Source organism: Garra rufa, chromosome 10 (genome assembly GCF_049309525.1).
Source record: "Garra rufa chromosome 10, GarRuf1.0, whole genome shotgun sequence".
NCBI classification, from domain to species: domain Eukaryota; kingdom Metazoa; phylum Chordata; class Actinopteri; order Cypriniformes; family Cyprinidae; genus Garra; species Garra rufa.
Genome location: NC_133370.1, coordinates 12,117,868 through 12,139,319, shown reverse-complemented (window position 1 = coordinate 12,139,319; position 21,452 = coordinate 12,117,868). Strand labels below are relative to the sequence as shown.

Genomic DNA, 21,452 nt, shown 5'->3' with positions numbered 1-21,452 from the left:
ATTTAATTCATACTATAAAAATAAAAGTATTAATTTTGTAACTTTTGATCAATTTAATGCAACCTATAAAAATGAAAATATGAATTTTGTAACTATATAATGTCTTTACTGTCACCGTTGATCAATTTAATGAATACTATAAAAATAAAATTATGAATTGTCACTTTTAATCAATTTAATGCAACATATAAAAAGTAAAAAAAGAATTTTGTAACTATATAATGTCTTTACTGTCACTTTTGATCAATTAAATACATCATATAAAAATAAAATTATGAATTTTTTTGATAAATTTAATGCAACCTATAAAAATGAAAAATAGAAATGTGTAACTATATAATGTCTTTACAGTCACTTTTGATCAATTTTATGTATCCTAAAAATAAAAAGTGTGAGTTTTGTAACTTTTGATCAACTTAATGCATCCTATTAAAATAAAATGTGAATTTTATAACTTTACAAATGTCTTCACTGTCACTTTTGATCAATTTAATGCTGCCTATAAAAATAAATAAATTAAAATATTGTTTACTTAAAAAAATATACTGACACCAAACCTTTTAAAGGTTGTGCATGAGTTATTCTCCCTGAAAAAAAAAAAAGCAAATTATAAATTAACATTTTTACAGTCATTGGAAATATCAGTGAATTTTAACATTTTTTTTTTCCAGGCCTGGTCAGGGACAAATCAGGCCTTCTAAATTCCAATCAAAACACCCATGTATATATAAATGCACATTTATATAAATAAATAGCATAAAATAACCTTTAGACTAAAGGAGTTGATGGTGTTTTGGGACTTAATCCATTAGGAAACATCATGTTCTCAACATAAATTCTTTGAAATGTTTGTTTTCTTTATCCAGTCAAGTTGTTTGGAGCCCACCATTCTTCAAAATATCTTCTTTTGTGTTGGCCGAATTTGTATTTCTGGCTGAACTATCCCTTTAATGTTTTGTAATCAGCTGTATTGTGAGTCTAATCCCTGTATTAACTGATTGAGTTCTGAACTGCAGGTTGTTTGCGTGTGACTCTGCTGAGTCTGATGACCAGCGACCTGCTGCTCTAAGCGAAAGCGTGTTGTTGCCGCAGTTACATTGGTATCCATAGTGACTGCCATCCCATGGGTGTCCTCAGGGCTGCCAGACACACTGCCCCATATACTTAGTGTTATCCACTCAAACACACACACTCTCACTCATACACTCACTTACTCACTTTTGCCCTATTTACCTAGTGCCTTCAGCAGCTGTAAGTGTATTAATTCCTCTTGGGTGTATAGTAGTACAAGAAGACTACCCTTGCTCTCAGTCTTTCAGTTTCTTTTTCAAGAGGTTCAGGGATAATTACCTAGAATTATTAAATGCTGTTTGGATGTCCATGGTTTTAGACGTGTGGTGTGTTTGAATCTGTGATGAAGTGGGAGGAGCAGATCTGTAGGCGGCGGCTGTTTGTTTGTCTGTTTGCTTGTTTGTGTGTTTAGAGAGGGGGTGTGTATGTGGGCGGAGGGTTTTTAGACTACAGATTTATAGAGCAGCTCATTAATTAGAACAAACAATCTGTCTGACACCCACAGGGTGTGTGATTGTGTGTGTGTTTTTAAGATGCTGTGAGCAAGAGGGAATTGAGAAGAATAGATAGATCTGCCATTTTTGCAGTGAATTGTACCAGATAGAAGCTTGTTTGTTCTTTAAAGAAATACATGCATAAAGCATTACTGTAATGCAGAAACATTTTCCCTGTTCCAAAACCTTCCAAATACCTTGCTGTCTACTACAGTGCCTTGTGATTCGTACCCCTTCATTTTTTTTCACATTTTGTTATGTTGCTGCCTTATCTTAAACTGCTTTAAATTACTTTTTTCCCACATTAATCTACACTCTATACACCATAATGGCAAAAAAAATTTTTTTAACCTCTTGGCAAATTTATTAAAAATAAAAAAAACTTACATGATTCCATTGCATAAGTATTCATACCCTTATCTGGGACAGTTAAAATTTACCTCAGGAGCATTCCTATTGCTTGTAGATGTCACTACACTTCGAGTGAAGTTAACCTGTGGCAAATTCAATTAAATCGGTATGATTTGGAAAGGTACACATGTCTTAATAAAAGGTCTAACAGCTGAAAATGCATATCAGAGCAAAAACCAAGCCCTTAGGTTAAAAAAAACAGAGATCTGAGGAAGAGTTCAGAAAAAATTCTGCTGCATTGAAGGTTCACAGAAGCATGTATTCTCTATTGGCCTTAATGGAAGAAGTTTCAAAACAACCACGACTCCAAGAGCTGGCCTCCTGGCCAAACTTAGCAATTGATGGAGAAGGGCCTTGGCTAGAGTGGTGACCAAAAACCTGATGGTCACTCTTGAGATCCATGATCATATATGCAGATAGGAGAAACTTACAGAAGGACAACCATTACTGCAACACTCCATCACTCAGGGCTTTATTGTGGTGTGGCTAGACTCAATCCTCTCCTCAGTAAAGACACATGAAAACACACTTGGAATTTTCAAAAAAGCACCTAAAGGACCCTCAGACTTTAAAAAACAAGATTCTCTGGTCTGATGAACCTGAATTCCAAGCATCATGTTAGAAGGAAACCAGGCACTGCTCATCATCTGCAGAGTACCATCCCAAAAGTAAAGTATGGAGGTAGTAGCTCATCCTGTGGGGCTGTTATTAAGCAGCAGGGACTGAAGGACCCTGAGCACACAGCAAGAGTGGCTTATAGACAGCTCTGTGAATGTCCTTGAGTGGCCCAGCCACAGCCTGGGCTTGAACCCAATCAAATATTTCTGTAGAAACCTGAAAATGTCTGCCAGACCCCATCCAAGCTGACAGAGACTGAGAGATGAAGAATAGCAGATAATTGTCAAATGTTGATGTGCAAATCTTGTTCCATCATACCCAAAAAGACTGTAAAGGTGCTTCAGCTAAGTACTGAGTTAAGGGTATGAATACTTATGCAATGTGCTTATTTCAGTTTTTGTTTTTAATACATTTACGAAGTTGTGACAATTCAGTTTTTGCTTTGGCATTATGGTGCATGGAGTGTAGATTGTCGTGGGAAAAAAAATATTTAAAACAGTTCAACACAAGGCAGCAACATAACAAAAAGTAAAAAAAAAAAAATGAAAAAATTTCGCAAGGCGCTGTACTTGCATATACTATACCAAAAATGAAAATTCAGTCATTGATTGCTCACCCTCATGTCATTCCAAACCCATAACATCTTCCTGCATTTTGAACACAAATTAAGATATTTTTGATGAAATCTGAGAGCTTTCTGTCCCTGCATAGACAGCGATGCAACTAAAACATTTTATGTTCCAAATAGTTAGCAAAAACAACATTAAAATAGTCCATGTGACATCAATGCATAAATATAAACTACTTTTTTAGGTGAACTAACCCCTATATTTTAAAATGTAATTTATTCCTGTGATGCAAAGCTCCAGCCTTCAGAATCAGATGATCCTTTAGAAATAATTCTAATATGCAGATATGACCTTTCAAAATGATAGCATTTATTTGAATTATAAGTCTTTTTTAATAATGTAAATGTATTTGCTGTTACTTTTCATTATTTTAATGCACCCTTGCTGAATAAAAGTGTCAGTATTTATAAAAAAAAAAAGGTCTTACTGACCCTAAACATCTGAAACGTTTGGGTAGTTTATATTTATGCATTGGATTAAATATATTTATAATAAATGTTCATCTTGACCTTGTCCACTATCTTTGGTAAAAAAAAATTCAGCATATTTATTCACAATGCCACCTTTGAATTCGGCTGGAAGAACGTGTCTTATAAGGCTACAGTCTAGCTAGGCTGCTTACTGTTAAATCAATGTCGTCATAAGAAGTATTAATAGGAAATCACATGTCCTTGTGATAAGCAGTTTCCCACTAGAGAATGTGCTAGTGAGAATGGCTGCGTTTTGGGTGAAGTGGTAATGGGATGTGGGCACTTTGCTGATTTTGTTGACAGTTACATCACATAGCAATTTTTATCATGGCTTTTTTATATAATCCTAAAAATACAGGTTGAATTTTAGGTAGAGTTTACAAGCAAAAATGCCTATTTTGCAAGCATACGCTTGTAAAAGACAGTATTTTCACACAATATGTGCTCTTCTTTTGTGGGTTACATCATGACCCAAATGAATTACTTTTTTTTTTTTTTTTTTTTTGCAGTGTAGAAACTTTCGTTTCCATGGCAACCTTGTGTAGGAAATTGCCAGAGTCTTGGGAAAATGTTTTCAGCCAAGTCATTTGAAGAGCTCATAAAAGACAAATACTTGAAGCATCCCACCAGTTGGCAGCAGAACATCCACTTAAACCTCCACGTCTCTGATCTTAACAACACAAATACAGGCAGATTCAAGCTGTTATTGATGGTCATGAATGATTTGCGAACCTGTGTGCATCTTGTATCCCGTTGTCGAAAGGCCAGTGGTACCAGTCTGTCTGGTTCCAAGGCTGCTGGCAGCCAATTAGAGAGGCTGTTCGGCTTGTATAATTAAAGATATGTTATGTAATGGCCAGGTGCTGAGAAACAGATTGAGAGAATAAATGATCTCCGGTTATTAGTTCGTTGGCAGGATCTGACATGGAGGTCAAAGGTCAGCCGGGTGCATTTGGTTAATTGTGGAAATCGATATGCTGGAACAGCTTAAATCAGAATCTAGCAATCAATATTTATGAATCACACACAAAGGCGCTAAAGCATTAGCTCTCGCCCAGCCTACACTAAACACTATACACGCGCACAGACAGATGCGCAAACACATATGCATACGCATGAATGAACACAAACATATGCACACATGCGCAAACATGCATTCTGCCACTCATAGTCAATAGTCCGCATCTGTGGGTGATGAATGTATAATTTATGTGGTTTGCTTTCAGTGTGCTTTCATTCAGAATCTTCTGGAAAATAGTTTGCTCACTCAGACACATTTATCTTGCTTGCTGCAGGGGACTTGGTATTTTTATAAGAAAACTTTGTGTATTTTAAAGACATTGACTACATGGCAAAATGTCCATTATGCAACAGACCTTGCTGCAGAGATTTTGAGATAAACATCTAATTGCGTTTTTTCAGATAAAAGATTGCATTTGCATTTTTTTTTTTTTGAGCTTGCTGTGGTTTATTTGTAGGACTACACAGTTTGGCCAAAATGTTGTGATTATATAAAATATAACTAGCAAATAATAAAACAAAGTTACTCTAATTATTGCATTACTACTATTGTACAATTTTACAATAAAATAAAATTTAGAATTTAAAGGGTTAGTTCACCCAAAAATGAAAATTCTGTCATTAATTACTCACCCTCATGTCATTCCAAACCCGTAAGACCTTCGTTCATCTTCAGAACGCAAATTAAGATATTTTTGATGAAATCTGAAAGCTTTCTGACTCTGCATAGGCAGCAATGCAGCTCACACTTTCAAGGCCCAGAAAGGTAGAAAAGATGTTGTTAAAATAGTACATGTAACATCAGCGGTTCAACCGTAATTTTATGAAACTGCAAGAATACTTTTTGTGCGCAAAGGAAATAAAAATAATGACTTTATTCAACAATTTCTTCTCTTCCGTGTCAGTCTTCAACGTGCGTTCATGTAAGTACCGTGGCGCATGTGTGTGGTGCTGCAGACGACAAGAGCCGGCATTCTAAGAAAATGTTTTTTTTCTATAACTGTGAGGTCATGCAACAACAATATCGGCAACCTGATCTCATGCAAGATGCGAAATACATACTAGCATGCATGTTTCGTGGCATATTTGATGTGAAATGTCCACTGAGTGGCTCTAAAACAGTGCTCCCCCCCCCGGAACAGATGAACTTACATAACATACGTTTTATGTGACGTTGGTTTTGTACGTGTCACCGCAGTTCTGACCTGAAATGTCCATTGAGTGTCACTATAACTCTAATGCTCCGTGACGTTTTAAAATAACGAATAATCTGCACTACACCTAAACCTATCCAATAGTATGAACAAAAGTGAATGTGACGTAAAAACGCAATCACATTTTAGCTTGTTTTTCGATCTCACATCTATTAGCTCTTTCATCGTGAGTCATGTTTTTCCATGGGACTCGTACCTAAGGATTCCACATTCAACTCTGTGCCGGTTGAGCTACCGAGCAAGCTTGTTTTTGCAGCAAAATAAAATATAAGGAGCTGTAATCATAACTGTGTACGTAAACAATTACAAGTGCTCGCTTTTTTACATCTTCTAGTGTTTATTTCTTTTGGAAACTGCAGTGATACGTATTTATTGGTTTGTGTTTTGCATCTTGCGAAAAAGTTTGCACAGGTACGTTTTCGTCACAAGATCAGGTAGAATATAGGATGTATTGTTTGAAATGTTTGTTCTTTGTGTTTCACATTATTGTTACAATATAGTAGATGGTATAAAGTATATACTACTTACTCCTCTAGTAGTCTATTCTGAATGTTATTTATAAACCACCAATCTCATTTTGAGGATGTCTATAAAAGTTTTGGCAAGTTTAGCTACTGTAACCCGAGCGATTCTGTCCCTAAAGTATGACAGCGTTAGAAACATAATCAGAGCTCAATTCCAGCCTCGATGCCAGCAGGTAGGACAGCTTCTCTGAAATCTCAGGGAGTTTGATCATCTCTCACGATGTGCTTACTAACCGCTTTGTACTACACGAACACACGCTGCGGAAGCTGATCATTTGAGTTCAGTCTAAATGATGGTTTACTTCACAAGAGACACGCAGAAAGCAGCTCCACTGCAGCAAAGCTAATCAGTGTTCATAAACTCAGGCATTAAACAGACTCTCATTTCAGCAGGGACTGGCATTGCTGTCGAGAACAAGAACTGATGTAGAGTACATGCCATATACAAGTGTTATTGTCTTATATATTAATAATAGTGATAGTTATTTAGATAGAGTAATTGATTGAAGGAAATATGCGCTTTACATGGTACTTCACACAGTTAACTCTACATTTATAAAATCAAAGCGGCAGTAAATAACCGTAAAAGAGTGTCATGTTTATCTCTCTTGGGCATGAGTAGTCTAAATTCTGCAATTAGGCATTGCAGAGCAAAAGCGTCCAAACCCCTCATTTGAAAATCCAGGTCACAGTCTCCCGGCCTGCGGCCAAATCAGACACACTGGGTGCAGTTTTATCAGAGCAGCAACGAGTCTAGCAAACTGCTCTGCTGCTGGGACCGACAGCCTGCACTGACCAATCAGGACAAAACTCAAAAGGAGTTCACAACAAGAGTGCATATTTTGCAATATATACAGTATTTCAGGGTGTTCTCAACTCTGGCCCACAAGATCCATTTTCCTGCAGAGTTTAGCTCCAACCTGGATCAAACCTGCCTGTAACTTTCTAGTGATCCTAAAGACCTTGATTAACTTGTTCAGGTGTGTTTGATTGGGGTTGGAGCTGAAATCTGCAGGAAAATGGATCTGGCGGGCCAGAGTTGAGAACCCCTGCAGTATTTGAACTTGTACACTACTCTCCAAAAGTTTGGAAACGCCCTAGAAAAGTGGGGTTTTGGACAATATTGGCATGAATACTTTTTAATTTGTGATAAGTTTGCACTGATAAGGGACAACACAAACTACAAAAACATATTTTATTACATAAACAGTTTATACATAGAAATAAACTTAAATTTTCGATTCATCAAAATATCCACCATTAGCAGCTGTTACAGCTCTGCATACTCTGGCCATCCGAGCTGTCAGTTTATTCAAACATTGACTTGATATATTACTCCAAGTCTCTTGAAGGATTGCCCAAAGATGATTCACACTATGCTGATATCGTCCAAAACCACACTTTGCCAGGGGTGTTTCCAAACTTTTGGAGGGCAGTGTATGTGATTCAGAATGCAGTGCTAAATGTTTCAACAGCAGTATGCTACTTTATCACACTCTTGCAATTTGCATCTAAAATAGGTGTCTATTTGGAAATAAGTGTAGTTGTTTTGCATTTATAATCATGTGTAACAGCAGAATTCCTACATTACCCATGTTGCTGAGAAGAAATTGCTACCAATGTCCACATTGTATTACTCCATATAGGGGACTTCAATGGGAATCAGCGGGTTGAAGGTCCAAATTGCAGTTTCATTGCAGCTTCAAAGGGCTCTACACAATCCCAGCCAAAGAATAAGGGTCTTATTTAGTGAAACAATTAGTCATTTTCTAAAAAAAAAAATTAAAAATGATATACTTTAAACCACAAATGCTTGTCTTGCACTAGCTCTGCAATGCGGGTCCATGACTTCACGCATTATGTAATCAAGGTGGAAAGGACAAGCATGGTTTGATCTGTGTACTTTGGTTCAAACAGGAAGGGTAAGGCAAAAAACTCAATCTCATTTTCTCCTCCAACTTCAAAATCATCCAAAATTGTTATTTTACTTTTTTTTTGTAAAAGCCGTTTGACTTTCTTACATGTATGCTTTGTAAACACTGGGTCGATACTTCCATCTACGTCACGCATGTCCTTTCCAATATTACATAATGCGTGAATTCGAGCTAGTGCAAGACGAGCATTTGTGGTTATAAAGTATATACTTTTTTTTTTTTTTTTAGAAAATGACCAATCGTTTTGCTAGATAAGACCCTTATTCGATTGTACAGCATTTGAAACTGCATTGAAACTCCAATTTGTACCTTCAACCTGCTGATCCCCATTGAAGTCCACTATATGAAGAAAAATCCTGGAATGTTTTCCTCAAAAACCTTAATTTCTTTTCTACTAAAGGAAGAAAGTCATGAACATCTTGGATCACATGGGGGTGAGTGGGGTGATCCTAATAGGAGAAATTAATGAAAAAAGTACTTCCATAACCAAATATGTACACTGTTTGCATACTATGTGTACTGTATGCCATTTTGAACATATCAAAGTTGCTGTTGGTTGCTTTGTAATCTACGATCCAGATGGCTTGTGTGATTCATTTAAGCCGGTTTTGTCCAACCAGACAAAAAAAAAGTGTTAATAAGGTGAGAAATGTTTTTGAGTCTTTTAATTAACAATGGCTGTGCGGTGTGGGCCAAAGACAGCAGCACCTTCTTTGCATAAAGACACGTTGTGATCTGGTTTTGACTCGAGGTGTTAGCCATAATGAGTGACTCATAGACTTCTGCTACAGCTGTGCGTTTGGTTAAAATAAACTGTTTAGAGCACTGAGTTTTTAAAGGTGAACGAGTTCACATCATATTCGGTGAGAAGCAAGAGAAAGCTGATCTGTTATTTTTAACTGCATCATGTCATTAAAGCTGAAGTGTTCCGTTTTCGGGGGCACTAATGTGACCAAAGTAAATTGCAAGATGATTGTATTAGAAAACACTTAAAGGAGAAGTTCACTTCCAGAACAAACATGTACAGATCATTTACTCACCCCCTTGTCATCCAAGATGTCTTTTTTTCTTTAGTCGTAAAGAAATTGCTGATTCTAATTACTTGAAATGTTTTTTCTGAAAGTGAACTTTTAATCTTTCTCAATGGCTGGACAAAGTCAAGTCCTGCCCCGAAGTCACACCATTGGCTAAGCCAGTGTTGCTGTGTCAGTTTAATCAGGATTGTTGAACAAACAGAGTAATGCTTAGATCACCTTTTTTGGTGAAATCAACCTACAAATGACTCAAGTTGAGGTAGCAGCATTCTTAAAGGGATAGTTCACCCAAAGATGAAAATTTACAGTAATTACTCACCTTCATGTTGTTCAAAACTGTAAGACCTTTGTTCATCTTCGGAACATAAATTAAGATATTAATTTGCAGTTAAACCACTGACGTCACATGGACTATTTTAATGATGTCCTTACTACCTTTCTGGGCTTTGAACCTGTCAGTTGCATTGCTGTCTATGCAGGGCCAGAAAGCTCTATGATTTCATCAAGAATATCTTAATTTGTGTTCTGAAGATGAACAAATGTCTCTTACAGGTTTGGAACGACATGAAGGTGAGTAATTAATGACAGAATTTTCATTTTTGGGTCTTTTTATTCTTTATTATTTTCTTAATTTCTGTTTATTTTATTTTAATCATAGCTTTTGTTTTTTAACAAAAAAAAAACTTAATCCTTGAATCTATACACTAACAAAAGTTTGAAGTCTGTAAGATATAAAAAAAAAATGCTTTTAAAAGAAGTCTCCTGTACAAAGGCTGTTTATCTGATCTAAAATACAGTGAAACTGTAATTTTGTCAAATTTAAGATAACTGTTTTCTGTTTTAGTATTTAAAACATAATTGATTCATTACAAAGCTGAATTTTCAGTCTTGACTGTGACACAACCCTTCAGAAATCATTCTAAAATGCTGATTTGATGCTTAAGAAACATTTATTTTTATTATCCTCGTTAAAAACTTTTACTGACCTCAGACTTGCATATTGCTGTCATTTATTTCCTCCTCATATTTTCGTCAGTGTTTTAATGAAACTTTTTAATTATCGCCTTGACGGACTTTGTTGTGAATCACTCGTCTTTGTTATCGTCGATGAAACCTTTTTGAGCATTTTCATCAGTAATTCCTTTGAAGAGATGCACATTGGATAGGAGGAAGCATTTGAACATTGCATAATTAACGCACTTCACCTTTAATAGGGAAGGATGAATAAATGACCTCATCACCTGTGTGCTTTCACAGACTGTTAGTTTGATAATTGCGTCTGCTGTAGAATTTGGCAGCTCTCGGTGGCCGTAAAGGATCTTGATTCCCCAAGGGCTGAGTGCTGATATGACAGCTGTTAGCACACTTGAACCGCTGCAGCTATAGAGTATCATCATTATATTCTGTCCGCAATTCTGTGTGTTGGTTGTCAGCGTACACACACACATATGTGCCCTTCGTTGCTGGACAGATGGTGGCTTTGAGCTCAGGGTCCTTGAAGGAGACATTCACTGCGGGGAAGAGAAAGAGCAACAGACAACGATATGAAAACGAGAGCATGCCGTTACTAATGCCCCTGGAGGATGCTGGGAGTTGCTTTGTTAAAGTACTTTCTGGCTGCTAACAAGCAGGAGGAAGATTCTAGGTCATAAAATTACACGTTTCTGCAACCTCACATGGCCGGCTATGCGCACGGTTAGATCAAATTAAGTAGCGCTGATATAAATTTAGTGTTTTTTTTCTTAGGTCTGCTATTTTGCAGTGAGTGAAACATGAAGTTAGAGTGAAAAAGTTAAGTATGACCTATATTATAAGCAATATCTGCCCTTTGGCTATCTTGGAGACCCTGTGTTTTGTGGCTTTTAGCAGATGCTTTTATGCACTTTGTCAAAAGAGCCAAAATATTAATTGTATGTAATGACAAGTTATGAGCTAAATTCTCTTGTAGCAAATATAATGCAATGAATACAACTCAGTGGCAACTAGCAATGTTTCATAACTAAAGCCTATTGGCCGTTTAATTGGTTATTCAACAGAAAGGCATCAGGACATTGCAGCCTGACTTCCACACATAAAATATTTTTGTCTTTCAAAATAACAAACCTTACCCAACAAACTCTTTATCACATACACACAAATCCCCTGTCAGCCTTTCCCAATTTGCAGCCGATTTTTTTTGCAAGTTTCCTCAGCCGTCAGCAGTTCCTCATCCAATTAAAGACAAAACAAAACACCAGAAAAAGTGCACTGAGAGAAGGGCTGCAGCCCAATAAATATACTATCCACACTAAATATTCTGTACTATTTAGTATGCAAGACTAGGATGAGTGCAGCCCAAATCATACGATATGTTTAATGTTTCATTATGCATTTCAGCGTGATTTTTAAAGTTTAATATTTCCCACTATCTCTTCTGCTTTAGAAAAGGATTTCATGACTGACATCGAAGCATGTTTGTATGTAGTTTTGGTTTTTTAGTTTAGTAAGTTTATAGTATTTTTTTTCCATATAGTGGATGGGGTGGGAATCTTCAGGCACTTCACGATTCCGATTCTGGGAGTCACGATCCGATTCCAAAACGATTCTTGATCTACATTTTTTCCTTAACTAATTCTTCTGCTGTGCAAATACAACTTTACAATTTTAAAAACATGTAAAATTGCAGTTTCTATGCTTTTTGTTTATAGTTGGAATCTCTGTAAAAGTAGGTGTGTCAATTTTCACTGGTTTCAAGATTCAATTTAATTACTGTTTTCATTATCAACTAAATATCACGATGCTCACATTCTCAGTTTTCAACATGGCTACATTTTCATATATGTTTTATATGAAATTTATTTTGTGCCAATTTTACTTTATTTTTTAAATTTTATAAGCAATGTACTTTTTAAAACAATTTCTTATTTAAAATAAGTGTTCTTTAGGTATCCGAAAGTTTACAGACAATAGTTTTTCTTTTTTCCTCAGCATTACTGCCATTTTATTATTACAGTTGAGATCATAGACAGGCAGCTTTAACAGGCTGCATTTAAACTAATGCACAGCAGTGGCGTTGACTTATTTTACCAGGTATGCTGAGTGCTAAAACCACCAGTAATACTAAAAATAATAATATCTTTAGATTATTTAGAAACCAATAAAATCAGAGACGAAATCATATTTTGATATTTCATCGTTTTCCTGTTTGTTATTATTAAAAAAATATATATATATATATATATTTTATATAGGCTATTTTTTTCAGTGGACTTTCAAATTTTGAATTGTTGAGAAATTATAAAAATATACAGTTCGGATGTTTATTTTTTTTTTTTTTTGATTTAGTCAAGTAAGTTCAAACACAATATGATTTTCGGCAATCAGGATTTCGCTGCAACAGCGCGTTTTTCCGCTTGGGCGAGCATTTCGAGGACAGCTTACCCCGCGAATGAAATCAGTCGAGAAAGAGTATCTGCTTGCCCGGAAGATTCCATCTCAAATAAGGGATCAATTTATAATTATTAATTAAAAAATATTAATTAACACGTGAACGCATTCTCTCTGACAGCCCGGGTATGCGGAGCAGCAGCTTATAATGGACGGAACGCCACTGATGCACAGATCTATTTCGATATATCAGATGTTTTGTCCTGCTATGAAAACAAAACTGACTGTATGTACAGTTTCGTTTAAAACTATTCGAAAATGCAAGTGCATTCAACCGCATCCGCAATCGAGCTTTAGGAAGAACAAACACAAAGTGCACGTGAAAGTCTGTCAGTGCACGAGTTTCGTGCATCTAATAGGCCTAGTACTGCATTCCAGACGGCATAAATGAAAGCATATCTTAAGTAAAACACGGCAGATGGAAACACACATTGTCAAGCAATGCACACGTGTCTCACATTGCAAATTCGGTGCAATGAAGCCTGCCACATCTCTAGCACGCACACGTGCCAAATGCGGAAAAAAAAAAACAAGCTCAGAATCGATTCTGACATATTAGGAATCGATTCAGAATCGTTGAAGAGAGAATCATGCATCGGAGAATCGATTTTTTCTCCCACCCCTAATAGTGGACTTCAATGGTGGCCAATGGGTTGAACATGCAAATTGCAGATTCAATGCAGCTTCAAAGGGCTCTACATGATCCCAGTCGAAAAATACATATCTGATCGGTCATTTTCTAAGAAAAATAATACTTTATATACTTTTTAACCACAAATGCTTGTCTTGCACTAGCTCAACTTCACACATTACATAATTATGTACGTGGCATAGGCGGAATTATCGACCAAGTAAATCACACTGGCATTTTTGATAGCAAACCTAAAGATACCGAACCTAAAGTCATGGTGATATGCTCACAACCTGATTGGTTGGGTTGAGTGACGTATATTTTGTGACGGTACTCACCGAACACTCCAAACAATGTTGAATACAATGTTGCTTTATGTTGAATACACCTAATGCCGTCTGCTGGACTAAGCACGCTCATTCAACACCTTCGTTTAGAAGTATTTTGTTGCATTTATATTTCATTCAAACCGAGTTTGTTTGGAAGCAGGCCGAGACCAATCTTTTTAACGGCCTTGGTCCACTTGTTTGGTGTGCACCAGGGTTCGAATGGCAGCATTCACACTTACTCAAATGAACTGCACTAACAGAGCAATCGTGCCAGAGTTCATTTTAATCTAACCAAACATGACAAATTAGCCTAATGTTTCACCCACCTGACCGAAAATAATAAGAACAGAACAAACACGAATATTGTCAATATTGTCGAATATTGTCAATATGTCTTGCCCTGAAAATCCTGGTTCAGTTTGGCCAACCGCAAATGCCTTTTGGTCCTCAGACCATTTTCTGCACTCTCCTACTTGATTTGTTCTAACTTTTGGCAGTCTATAGTACTCCAAATGTTTTTCCTGGTCCAACCGATTAGTACAGCCCAAAACATGACAATAATTAATCATTTTCAGTAGCAATAATCAGCAAAATATTAGAGTTTTGTCAGTTCAGTGGCATTGTTTATGTTCAACGCCACCAATATGGCCAATTGATGACACATCGTGAAAACACTCTATAAGAGTATTCATTTTAAACCAAGGCTGCAATAAGCTTAGCCCTTGTTTCATATGGATATAAAAATAACACGAAGTAAACAACACATAATAGTTTACAGCAGTGTGTAAATGATGATTCAGTGATAACGGTAGACAAGATGTAATAGTCATTGGTTTCAATGACCTGCTTTTGAGTGTCTGTAATGATGGCTTTAGATGGGAACATGATTTAGTGAGCAGTTCACCATTAACCAGAGTGTTTTGAACTAAAGGTTAGATGTAATTGTTGTAAGACCCATAACGTGGGAAGTGATGCTGACATTACCCTATACTGTAAGTGGAGCAAGATAATTATTATAATGACGACAGTAATGCTGCCTGTGAGGTCAGATTGAATTGAAGAAAACCTTCTCTCTTTGTTAACCACAGCACTTTTTCATTCAGATGACTTGTGCGAAAGAACACTTGTCCTTCGCACATTCATTCTTACGTCTTTCTGTGTCAAAGAAAAACAACAGCAACAAAGCCACATTGATGTATTGCTGTACATTAAGCCATATTGTGTGTGTGATCCAGGGTTTAGAGTTCACCTTGAGACGGGTTTGGTGATGTTCCAGGATGGCCCAGCGTGTGTCGGAGGGTCATTAATCAGAGGCAGAGAGAGATCAATAAACCCGATCATTAGTCTCATCAGCTGCTTACAGCGAGCTGAGATCATCTGATTCGGCTACAGATCTGGCACTTCACCCAGGAGAAACTGTTCAGTGTCATGTTCTCTACGTTTCATGATGGAACGTTGCCCGTGAAGAAAAGCAACCGTGGTTGATGGTTTTTACTGTCACAGGACAAGCAGATCCACTTGCTTATACAAATAAAACCGACTGGAAATAGGCAGAGTGATGAAATACTGTCATTTCTCACACTAATATCTGTTTGTAAATATTGTTTTAATAAGGCAGGCTAGTTCTCAAATCACTTTGCTTTCTTTCAATTCAAATGTGACGTGTTATGCCAGGTTTGACGTCAGGGTTGCCAAATGTCATTGGTTGTCAAGTATCTTGTCACTGACGTCAAACCTGCTGCAACACATCATGACTTGTATTTGAATTGGATAAGACACAGCAGGAAGATTCTGAGTGAATCATTTTCTATGTTTTGGTCATATGGGCTACTTTTTGTTATTTTGGAGTTCATTGGAAGAACTAAACCCAACACATAGTTTGACCACATTAATCTAGAATTAAAGGGATAGTTCACCCAGAAATGAATGAAAATTCTGCCATAAATTACTTACCCTCATGTCGTTACAAGCCTTTAAGACCTTTGTTCATCTTTGGAACACCAATTAAGATATTACTGATGAAATCCGAGAGCTGTCTGACCCTGCATAGACAACAACACAACTGACACTTTCAAGGCCCATTAAGGTAGTAAGTACATTGTTAAAATAGTCCATATGACATCAGTGGTTCAACCTTCATTTTATAAAGCTACAAAAATAGTTTGATGTTCTTTGACACATATGCGTTGTGGTACACTCTTAAAAATAAAGGTGCTTTAAAAGATTCTTCAAGCGATGCCATAGAGGAACCATTTTTGGTTCCACAAAGAACCATTCAGTCAAAGGTTCTTTAAAGAACCATTTCTTTCTTACCTTTTTATAATCTGAAGAATCTTCTGAAAGGTTCTTCAGATGTTACAGGTTCTTTATGGAACCATTTAGACAAAAAAGTTCCTTCTATGACATTGTGAAGCACCTTTATTTTTAAGAGTGTACTCTTGAGAATGTGCTTCAAAGAATGAAACGAAATAGAAGAAAATGTTAAATAAAGTTATTTAGTTTCCTTTGCATACAAAAACTATTCTTGTAGCTTCGTAAAATTATGGTTGAACCACTGATGTCACATGGACTATTTTAACAATTTCCTTACTACCTTTCTGTGCCTTGAACGTAGTTGCGTTGCTTTCTAAGCAGGGTCAGAAAGCTCTCAGATTTCATCAAAAAATATCTTTATTTGTGTTCTGAAGATGAACAAAGGTCTGACAGGTTTAGAACGACAAAAGCGTGTCATTTTAGGTGAACTATCACTTTAAGTTGTGATCAGGTAACTAGATAACATGGTTATAACATGTTTATTTCAAACTGGGAAAAGAAAGTGTGACTTTCGATGTTCGTATTCCTGTAGAAGTTCTCAGTGGAAGTTTCTCTTTTTATTCTAACTCTTTCTCTCTTCTCTCACACTCTCAACGGATTCCATGTTGACACCTGAAAGTGTGAATTATTCATTTCTTCAGGCAGATGAAGAATGGGTGGCAGGGGCACGTGATGCACTCACACTCATGCACATACACAAATACTCAAACATGCTCATGGGCACATACTGTACATTCACTGCTGTTTAAAAGTTGGGGTCAGCAGGATTTTTTTCTTTTAAGAAATTAACACTTTTATTATGCAAAGATGCATAAAATTGATCAAAAATGACAGTAAAGACTTCTAACTTTCAACAAACACATACAGAGCACAACTGTTTTCAACATTGATAATAATAAGAAATGTTTTTGAGCACCAAAACAGCATGTTAGTATGATTTCTAAAGGATTATGTGATGCTGAAGTATAGAGTAATATATGGAAGTATAAATAGATTCAGCTTTGCATCACAAGAATTAAAATTATACTAAAATAGAAACATATTACAATTTAAAATTGTAATATTATTTCACAGTATTGCTGTTTTTCCTGATTTCTGTTGTTAGCTAATCCTAAACCTACAAGACTAACACTAAATTTAGACTTTTAAATTTTTATTTTTTATTTTGAAAATGTCTCTTGACATTTTTAAATAGTCATTTGTTATATTTTTTCTATAAACCAGCAGCTAGTAAACTCATTCACGCACAAATATATAGAAAAATATAGCTTTAAAGTACATTAGTGTGCATTGCATTTTCCTTGTGGCTGCATCTTTTGCATTTTTCAAAAGAAATCTGCAGCTTCAGTTCCCCATAGAGAATCAGCATTTACAGTCGAACCAAAATTTTCTACATTTCTCACATTATCACAGTTTATTCGCTATAGTTTAGAAAATGGTGATAAAATATGACAAGAACTCAGAATTAATCTGTGTCAGAACATATTCAGCTTGATAATCACAAATAAATTAGTCAAAGCTACATTTATTCAGACACCTTCAAAATTTCTCACATTATCACAGTTTATTCGCTACAATTTAAAAAAAGGTTATAAAATATGGCATGAACTCAAGAATGAAACAACAAATCAGAACAAATTCATCTTGATAATGTCAGATATCTTTGATAGAAAGATATGTAACAAAACATGGTCAGGTCCAAAGTATCAGATAAAAATTTTGGTCACAAATTTTTATCAGTTTTACTGGTAGTCCACTGTATGAAGAATTTTTGGGTATAATATGCTACAGTTTACTTTAAAAATGAAGTATAGTGACCTGCACCCACTAGTAAAAAAAAAATCTAAAATTATATCTGGTGTCTGAATGATTTTTGGTTTGACTGTAAATCATGTGACTTCTGTAGAAGGTTCTGCATTGGTGACTGTGATGATAATATAAAGGACATAATTGTTAATCACAATATTACTTAAAATGCTGATATTCATAATGATTGTAAAGATGATCAGATATAATGCTGATGATAATACATATAGCACTGATTTGTTTTGCCCCACAGGTCAGTCGTGTTTTGAAACCTGGAGGTCGTTTCATCTCTGTCACGTTTGCACAGCCACATTTTCGTAAGAGACTCTATGCCCGAGCAGAGTACGACTGGTCTATCAAGCACTACCACTATGGCAGCAGCTTCCACTACTTTTTGTATGTTCTCACGAAAGGGGAGGAGCTTAGCCCAGAGGATGCTGCATTGGAGAGGAGGCTGCTGGAGGAAGCTGAGGCTCCGCCCACCGATGTAAGGTTTCAAGAAGTGGATTCTGAGAACTTCCTGAATAACATTGGATTATAGGGACTTTAAAGGAACAGTTGACCCAAAAATGACACTTCTTCTTTAGCATTAATTTTTGGGTTGACTATCACTTTATCAGTTTTCTTGACTAAAAGAAGATAGAATTACTTTTTTGTGATATTAAGGACAATATTAAAATATTGAGTTTTTAAGTTTACAATGGGATCCTGTAACTTTTGAAATTACATGTTTGACTTTTACGCCACTCTGTATTGTTTAATACTTGGACCTGGAACAACTATTATGCTTTTAAACAATTTATTTTTAAATATCTTGCATATCTTTTTAAAGCTTTTTTTAACCATGCTTTGTTTTGATGTGAATCTGTACTGTTCTGCATTTTCTCTCTCTCTGTCTCTCTGGCCTATTTCTCTGTGCGATTGTGTTGATTGGTATGACAAAGTTGAGTGCTTGACACCTGCACACTTGTGCAGAGACAAATCTGTCACAAACGCTTCTCAAACAACAAATAAATAGACAGAAAACAAACAGCCTTGCTGTGTGCCAGAATATGACAGACGTGTCTGCGCTCTTTTGGATGAGGAATGGCTGCAGTGAATCGGAGGAGGCCATTAATAAACCAGAAATCATTTATTTTTAATTTAGCTCTGGAATGTAATTACCGTCTATTTTTAAGATTTGAGGAAGGTGCCTGAATTTCAGAACAGCTTCCTTTGTGCCAGTGTGAACATAGATTGATTTTTATAGTAAATAGAGGAAAGTTATTCTTGAATCAGGAGAGACCAAAACACATTTAGACACTATGTTGTAGGTGGTTGCCAATGTGTTATGATTTCCTTTTAGAAAGTTTCTAGGTGGTTTCTAAGATGTTCTGAATGGTTCCTAGGTGGTTTCCACACAAAAGGGCCAACCACAAAAGCGATATTTGTATCCCTAAATATGCCTTGGGTAAATCTATGCCATTTTTTCATCCATTTCATTGTCTTCCAGGCAAAAACCGTAAGTTTAATCATTGGAAAAACTAAGGGTGATGGATTTTGTAGCTCTAATTCTGTGCAAAAGTAATGGTGAGCGTGTCCCATTAAACAGTAGTGGTTCATATACAAGTAACAGTTTCATAATCTTTTAGCTCAGAGTTGATTGTGTCCAGATTGAATGTGTTATCTGTGAAAGCTGATGATGTAGTCACAGGTCTTTCCCCTTCACTGAAGCGCTAAAGCAATGACGTCAGGGCGGGGATGGTATCAGGTGGACGCCGGTATCAGGTGAGCCGTGAGTATCAGGTGTAGATTTATACTGTGATCGTATCCTCACGACATGCTGTGTGACGGTTCTTCAGGAATCCAGTGCTGCCTAAATGCCATAAAGCTGCTGCGGAGAACAGGAGACCCTGATTAGTCTAATGGCTGGTTATGTGTTGTTTACCCCCTCGCAGTGCAAACCCACACGCAAGCTTTACTGCATATTGACATTTAAGACCATGATATTCAGTAATGTACTTTTGAATAATTGATTATGAGTAATTTCAGAGGTATACTTGTTAGATATTTTTGAGGTGGTGTCTTGTCTTGGGGAAGAACAGGAGCAGTCCTTGTGTGGCACTCAGCAAATTTAATTCTGCATGTCATGGACAGGTGTTGTTATACTGGCAATAATAATGTGCTTGAAAAGCTGAAAAAAGGTTAAAAAGACTTGAATCATTTGAACATACAGTCAAGCCTGAAATTGTTCATACCCCTGGCAAATTCTGATTTAAAGAAAGGGCTATAAGACCATATCTAAATGTTTTGAAGTTCCAGTGGCTACAGTGCAAAGTAATATTAAAAGGTACAAGACGTTCCGCACTGTGAAAAATCTCATACCACGTGGTCGGAAGCCAAAAGTGACACCTGTGCTGGCCAGGAGGATAATGAGAGAGGTAAAAAAAGAATCGAAGGATCACCACCAAGGCCATCCTGATCTGGGCTCTGCTGGTGGCAACATCTCAAGGCAGACAGTCCAACAGACACTACACACCGCTGGGTTCCACGGAGGCAGACCAAGGAGGACACCACTTCTTCAGATAAGGAACACAAAAGCCAGCTTGGCCAGATGCTCATCTGGACAAAGAAGAAGATTTCTGGTCTTCTGTTTTATAGTCAGATGAAACAAAAATTGAATTATTTGGCCACAATGATGTAGCCTTCATTTGGCGTAAAAAAGGAGAAGCCTTCAACCCTAAGAACACCATCCCCGCTGTCAAACATGGTGGTGGGAACCTAATGTTTTGGGGGTGTTTTTCAGCCGGTGGACCAGGGAACCTAATCACAGTAAACGGCACCATGATAAAAGGAGCAATACGTCAAAATTCTCAACAACAACATCAGGCAGTCTGCAGAGAAACTTGGCCTTGGGCACCAGTGGACATTTCAGCACAACAACGACCCAAAACACAGCAAAAAAGTGGTGAAGAAATGGTTAGCAGACAAAGACATTAACGTTTTCCAGTGGCCCAGCCAGAGTCCTGACTTAAATCCAATTGAGATTCTGTGGAGGGAGCTAAAGATCAGGGTGATGGCAAGGAGACCCTCCAACCTGAAAGAGTTGGAGCTCATCGCTAAAGATGAATGGGCAAAAATACAAGTGGAGACATGCAAAAAGCTGGTCAGCAATTATAGGAAGCGTTTGGTTGCTGTAATAGCCAATAAAGGCTTTTCTATTTATTATTGGGAAGGGTATGAATAATTTTGGACATACCAATTTTTGTTCAAATGTAAATAAAAGAGGAGTAATATTTGTTTCCACAATGATGCCTCTTGTACGTCGTCTTATCTTCTGGGAGACGTCTGTGTCATTTCTAATAAAAAAAAACTTTGAATAAAAGTAACTTTAAGTCAGAATTTGCCAGGGGTATGAATAATTTCGGGCTTGACTGTAGATAGATAGATTAATGGCAGACATAAGGATATATAGATAGATAAATAGACAGACCATGGATGGATGGATAGATAGATAAATGGCAGACATAAGGATAAATAGATAAATAG

At 36.6% G+C, this 21,452-nt stretch overlaps 1 protein-coding gene across 1 annotated transcript in view; it reads left to right on the top strand.

Moving 5' to 3' along the window:
• The window catches only part of ece2a (endothelin converting enzyme 2a), a 90,356-nt gene extending 71,341 nt beyond the window's left edge, over window positions 1-19,015 (top strand). The window contains exon 4 of the mRNA XM_073849317.1: window positions 18,178-19,015. Coding sequence (XP_073705418.1) covers window positions 18,178-18,465 — 288 coding nt within the window. The 3' untranslated portion in view covers window positions 18,466-19,015. The remainder of the gene's footprint in view (window positions 1-18,177) is intronic.
• Window positions 19,016-21,452: the final 2,437 nt, after the last annotated feature.